This window comes from Miscanthus floridulus, chromosome 16, assembly GCF_019320115.1.
Source record: "Miscanthus floridulus cultivar M001 chromosome 16, ASM1932011v1, whole genome shotgun sequence".
In the NCBI taxonomy this organism is placed as follows: domain Eukaryota; kingdom Viridiplantae; phylum Streptophyta; class Magnoliopsida; order Poales; family Poaceae; genus Miscanthus; species Miscanthus floridulus.
Genome location: NC_089595.1, coordinates 118,553,521 through 118,559,626, shown reverse-complemented (window position 1 = coordinate 118,559,626; position 6,106 = coordinate 118,553,521). Strand labels below are relative to the sequence as shown.

The 6,106-nt window shown below is 57.2% G+C and overlaps 1 protein-coding gene across 1 annotated transcript; it reads left to right on the top strand.

The window, feature by feature from the left end:
- The first annotated feature begins 2,629 nt into the window (after nt 1–2,629).
- On the top strand, nt 2,630–4,954 carry LOC136513587 (S-type anion channel SLAH2-like). The gene is made up of 2 exons (XM_066507560.1): nt 2,630–4,330; nt 4,428–4,954. Exons 1-2 carry the CDS (start codon nt 2,915–2,917, stop codon nt 4,854–4,856), a joined length of 1,845 nt encoding a protein of 614 aa, XP_066363657.1. The 5' UTR covers nt 2,630–2,914; the 3' UTR covers nt 4,857–4,954.
- Nucleotides 4,955–6,106: the final 1,152 nt, after the last annotated feature.

The window sequence follows — 6,106 nt, the reverse complement described above, 5'->3', positions numbered from 1 at the left end:
TTGACCCCCCTCGCGATGATGCTTGTTCTTTTTCTTGCTGGGACGGTCGGAAGCGCCTTCGCCAGCGTCCTCGTCCCTCTTTGCCTTGCCCTTGAGGCAGTCAAAGATTGCTCTGACTACCTCCTCGCCTGAGGCATGGCTGGTGGTAATGTCGAGGAGCTCCTTGGTGGTTCATGGGCCCTTACATCCCAGCTTATGGACTAGGGACTCGCAGGTGGTCCCAGATAGGAAAGCTCCTATGACATCAGCATTGTCAATGTTAGGCAACTCGTTGCACTACCGAGAGAAGCGCTGGATGTACCCACGAAGGGTTTCCTCGGCCTTATGTCGGCAGTCCTTGAGATCCCATGGGTTCTCATAACACTTGTATGTGCCCTAGAAGTTTCTCACGGAGATCTCTTTTAGGTCTGCCCAACTTGGATTATGTTGGGCGAAAGGTGTTCTAATCATGTTCGTACCGAATTGGGCAGGAACAATGGAAGGTTACGGATAATAAAATTGTCATTATCCACTCCACCGACTTGGCAAGCAAGCTAATAATCCTTCAGCCATAGTCTAGGGTTCATTTCCCCAGAGTATTTCAAAATGTTCGTTGGTGGTCGGTACCATGGTGGGAAGGCGGCGTTGAGAATGTGTCGACCAAAGGCCTGAGGTCTTAGCAGACCGAGGCTTAGGCTTCGATCCTCACCACTGTCGTAGTGTCCACCACGATGAGGGTGGTAGCCGTAGCTAGCTCCCTCCTTTGAATCACCGTGGGCATGCCTGTGGGCGTCGAGGGTGTCGCGCACATCATGGTTGCGGCCGAGACGCTCATGCACCGGGTGGCTCTGAGGGCGTGCCCTGGCTAGCATCGAGCTCATGTCATCGAGACAATGAGCTCTCGGCCTGCTGTGTCGCCGCATGCTCGAGTAGCGTACTAATCTCACGATGGGCCCGACAGTCTTTGGACATCGTGGGCCCTAGAAGCCCTCGGAGCAAGGCCGCCACAGCAGCGATGTTCTAGCTCACCAGGTTGAAGTATGGGAGGGCTTCATCATCCTCGATGATCCTCCAGTTCATGTCGTAGGCCATGGCACGCGCGCGTCCACTGTCTCCATGGCGCTCGATCTCTCTCTCGAGTTTCGCGCGTTCCTGCTCTAGTTGAAGTCGTGCTTCCTTAAGCTCTTGGTGCTGGGCCTTCAGCTGCTCCACCCATAGGCGGGGTGGGGCCCCTGTATCCCCCTCGACCTCGTCGTTGAGGTCGTTCATTAGGGTAGCCTCTTCTTCGTGGATGCTTTTGATGTGCCCCTTGGGGGTACCTACCATGAAACACTCACGAGAGGGGTGATGGCCCTCCCTGGTGGAGTCAGAGCTAGAGGACGACTCTGATTCTCCTGCGAGGAGGTCGTGAAAAGACTCCGTGACATATTCGGTCATTCCCACGAACTCGTCGTTAGAGGGGGATGGAGGCGTGTGTTGCGCCACAAGGTGGTCAATGGTCTCTGCGGCGTTGTCGAGACCGAACGGGAGCACTATCGGGGCATTTCGGATGAGATATTCTGGAGAGGGGCTCTCCTCCGGCAAGCTGCGCCATGACGTTGGTGAATGAGAAGGTGAGGTGAGTAGGTCCTTCCGGGATGCTCGAGGTCCTAGGAAGGTGCCGAGTTGGTGCTCTAGCCTCTCGTAGTCGAAGCCAAGGCGTCGGTCACCCCCGGGGGCGCGGACCCTCGGTGCGTGCAGCTGTAGCTCCTTAAATGCCTCGGCGATCGCGTTGAGGCCGGCGAAGTGGAGAGGTTGGACGACAGCGGGAGCCTGCGCCAACTCTCCCTCCGTCGTGACGATGAAGTCCAGGTCCTCGAAGCGCACGTGCGCGCCTGGGACCCAGCTGACGTTATGACTAGCCATCCGAGGCCTGGTGTGGATGTCGAGACGCGCAAAAGGCCCCTACCTAGCATGTCAACTGTCGGTGTTTCGAGTTACCATCAACAAGTAAATTTCTAGTATTACGCGTCTAGCTCGGATAGTGTGCTTAGAGGACACGAGGTTTATACTCGTTCGGACAGAATGTCCTTACGTCCAGTTCGTTGCGGCTGCTCGTGTTACTAGCACTGAAAGTTTGTATTAGGGGTTACAAACGGGCGAGAGAGGACATGTCCCAAGTCTCTAGTGGAAATAATGAACAGGTGCCGAGGACTCGGTCGCTGCTCGGCTGTGTGCTTGTGTGTTTCGATCGGTTGATGATCAGATTGTCCGATCGTTGGTCAGATGGATTGGAGTTTCTTTCATGGGATACCCTGCTTTCCCTTTTATAGGCTAAGGAAAAGCACGGGTTATATCGGAGAAAGAGAGAAGAAAGAGAGGAAGAAGAAGTCCTTCAGAATCGTCGAGTCCTTCTTCTCCTTCGTGCGAGTTCCGTACACCATGTAGACGTCAACAGAAATAGCTCTACGTCGTCCAGATTCTTCTGTGTACGACAGGTGCAGGATTCGTTCGTCATCAGACCTGTAGAATAGGAAGCAAAATCCGGGGCCTTTTTCCCGTTTCATAAATAGCAAAATTCATAAATAAATTCGTAATATTTGATTCATCTACGGAGGATTGATGATTTGATTTGATTGATTATAAAAAAAATATGAATCGGGAAACGTGCGCTGGACGAACCTTCCGGATGCGGCCACGTGCCTGCTCCGACGTCCGCGTCACGGACCGCCGGCGTCGCGCGCGCACTGCTCGGCCTCCACTTGCACGCACGCAGGCGCAGACGCAGCCACAGCCAGAGTCCCCGAGCATGCATCTTCCTCTCCACCTCCGTGCCGCCTCTTACACCTGACGTCTATATATACGGGCGCCGAGCGCGAGCTCGGCTGCACATCCACGCCACGAGTGACACCTCTGGCGGCGACGCGAGCTGAGCGATCCTGACGACCGAGCTGCCATGTCCACCAGCGAGAGCGTCCAGATGGCGGGGATGGGCGACGGCGCCAGCAGGGCGCGTTCGTTACCGGAGCCGCTCCGGCTGCCGCTGCCGCCAGCGCGGGCCGCCTTCGTCGACGGTGGTCGCGCTTCCGGTTCCCCCGTGGCTGCTCCTGCTGCCAGGACGGCGGAGGCGACGGAGACCCCGTACTCCGTCGCCTTCAGCGTGCCGGCGTCACCGTCGGGGCTGCACCTCGGCGCGTGCGCCTCCGTCCGCAGAGTCGCGCCGCCACAGCCGGCGGAGCACCAGCACAAGCACGCGGTGGCGGCGCCGCTGCCGCAGCTGCTGAACCAGGCGCGGTACCACTCGCAGCCGGCGCTGACGATCCGGACCGAGGAACCGCCGCCGCTGCAGCGTGTGCGCACCGTGTCGCGCAGCGACAGCACGCGCGACCGGCGCTTCGACCACTTCAAGACCTTCTCCGGCCGCCTGGAGCGGCAGCTGTCCAACCTCCGCGGGGTGGCCGTGGACATCGAGCCCGCCGCCGCCGACTCCAACTCCAACAAGATGATCTCCGAGGAGGAGACCGACGACGACGGTGGCCGCGAGGTGCCCACCGCGGACCGCTACTTCGCGGCGCTGGAAGGGCCCGAGCTCGAGACGCTCAGGCCGACGGAGGTGTCGGCGCTGCCGGAGGACGAGACGTGGCCGTTCCTGCTGCGGTTCCCGATCAACGCGTTCGGGATGTGCCTGGGCGTGAGCAGCCAGACCATGCTGTGGAAGACGCTGCAGTCGGAGCCGTCGACGGCGTTCCTGCACGGGAGCCCCGCCGTGAACCACGCGCTCTGGTGGGTCTCCGCGTCGCTCATGGCGCTCGTCTCCTTCATCTACCTCCTCAAGGTCGTCTTCTACTTCGAGGCGGTGCGGCGCGAGTTCCACCACCCGATCCGCGTCAACTTCTTCTTCGCGCCGTGGATCGCCTGCCTCTTCCTCGTCAAGGGCCTGCCGCGCCCGGTGGCGGACGTCCACCACGTGGTGTGGTACATCCTCATGGCGCCCATCCTTTTCCTCGACCTCAAGATCTACGGGCAGTGGATGTCCGGCGGCGACCGCCGGCTGTCCAAGGTGGCCACCCCGACCAACCACCTCGCCGTCGTCGGCAACTTCGTCGGCGCGCTGCTGGGCGCCAAGATGGGGCTCCGCGAGGTGCCCATCTTCTTCTTCGCCGTCGGGGTGGTGCACTACCTGGTGCTGTTCGTGACGCTCTACCAGCGGCTGCCCACCAATGCGCAGCTCCCCAAGGAGCTCCACCCGGTCTTCTTCCTCTTCATCGCTGCGCCCAGCGTCGCCTCCGTCGGCTGGGCGAGGCTCTGCGGCGACTTCAACTACGCCGCCAAGATCCTCTACTTCACCTCCCTCTTCCTCTACATGTCACTGGTACGTGTACATCTATTGTCTTTGTTCTCTTCTTGACACACGTGATGTATATATATACAACATGCACTTACTACCATGTATATACATACGCATACAGGTGGCGCGTATCAACCTGTTCCGTGGCGTCCGCTTCTCGCTGGCGTGGTGGGCGTACACGTTCCCGATGACGAGCGTGGCCATCGCGACGGCGGTGTACGCGTCGGCGGTGACCAACGTGCTCACCCGGGCGCTGTCCGTGGGGCTGTCCGGGGTGGCGGCCGTCACCGTCGCCGGCGTGCTGGTGACCACCGTGTACCGCGCGTTCGTGCGCAAGGACCTGTTCCCCAACGATGTGTCCATCGCCGTCACGCAGCGGCCCAAGGCCAAGTTCGGCAAGATCCTCGAGCACATCCGCGCCTCCGGCGACGGCGTCAAGGACCTCGTCTTCGCCGTCTCCAGGCACGGCGGCTCCTCCGGATCCGGCACCAACAGCGCCAGCGAGTTGCCGTCGCCCATGGCGCGTGGCCGCCGCAGAGCAGGGCCGTAGGCCACCATGCATCGATCTCCAAACAATTCTTTATATCTCATCTACTTGTCTGTACAGGCTTCAGATAGACTAGCAGTAGTTCTTGAATTTCCCATGCATCCGTGCAGCAGCCTGCACTACACGTAGCTACTAGGTGCCTGCCGGGATTGGCAGCGATAAACGTGCGTCCTTTGAGCGATTTGCCATGACAGAGAAAATTGCTATTTCAGGACCCTAAAACGACATTTGAAACGTTGGCATTTTGTTTTACATGACATTTGGTCCTTTTAATTACTTTTTTCATTTCAAATACATGTATTTTGCCATGGGATGACCGTATTACCCCTCAGTCATATTCACGTAAGAGTGGGCAGCCGCCGCCGTCAGTTGTGGCAGCCACGCGGCACGGCTCCTCCCTCCCTGCAGCGCGCCCTGCTTTGCGGCTCCTTCCTCCCCGCGGTGCGCCACGTGGCTCGTCCCAGGTCGCCGTCGCCGTCGAGTCTCCCCTCCCCTGCCACTCCTCCCGTCGCCGTCGAGTCCCCCTGCAGGTATGCTCACTTGGCCCCTTCCTCTCGTAATTGGAATCTTGGATGGAGTAGTCTGTGATTTGCTATTGGGCACCTTAATGTGAAAAAATATTTCTTGTAGATCTTGGATGGGAGTAGTAAGAGTTTGTGATTTTGCATTGACTGGAATATGAGAGAATGGATCATGATCTAGTTTATATGATACTGAGAACTGAGTAGAACTCCATATCTTGTACTCTCTATCTCCCAAGCATTTACTTTCCATGTATGGTCGTTGAATTTTGGAAACCTGTTCTGCTGCTCCTTTATTGATGAGCCTTTTACAATCCTGACAAAGCTGAAAGGCGTTCCTTCAGAAGTCATCACTACAATCTTGAGAAGGTTGCTTCAAAATTTATTTTGTAGGCATGGACGCGGCAGCAGAAGGTCCAGCAAAAGGTCTGGACAAGCCGGCAGAAGGCATGTTCACTGCTCTAGCCCTAGCGAGATCGCTGCTTCCAACTGCTCCTCTTCCGTTAGTAGAGTGCAACCTTCCTGTTCTTGAAGTGCAAAGGTATATATGCTTGTATGCTTTCTGTTTGTTTTTTACCACGATAGTAGTACATATTAGTTAAAGTTGATTTCACTTGTTTAGGTCCCAAGTAGATCATGTGGAAAATATGGAAAGAGTTGATTGGGATAAATACAAATAGTGGAGACACATGATGACGAAGGTCGTATTGCACTTATGAGTGAGTCGCAGAT

Bases quoted from the DNA above. Each gene is read 5' to 3' on its own strand.
- LOC136513587 (XM_066507560.1), top strand. From the start codon at position 2,915: ATGTCCACCAGCGAGAGCGTCCAGATGGCGGGGATGGGCGACGGCGCC. The intron at 4,331-4,427 runs GTACGTGTACAT...ATACGCATACAG, and splicing joins TCTTCCTCTACATGTCACTG to GTGGCGCGTATCAACCTGTT.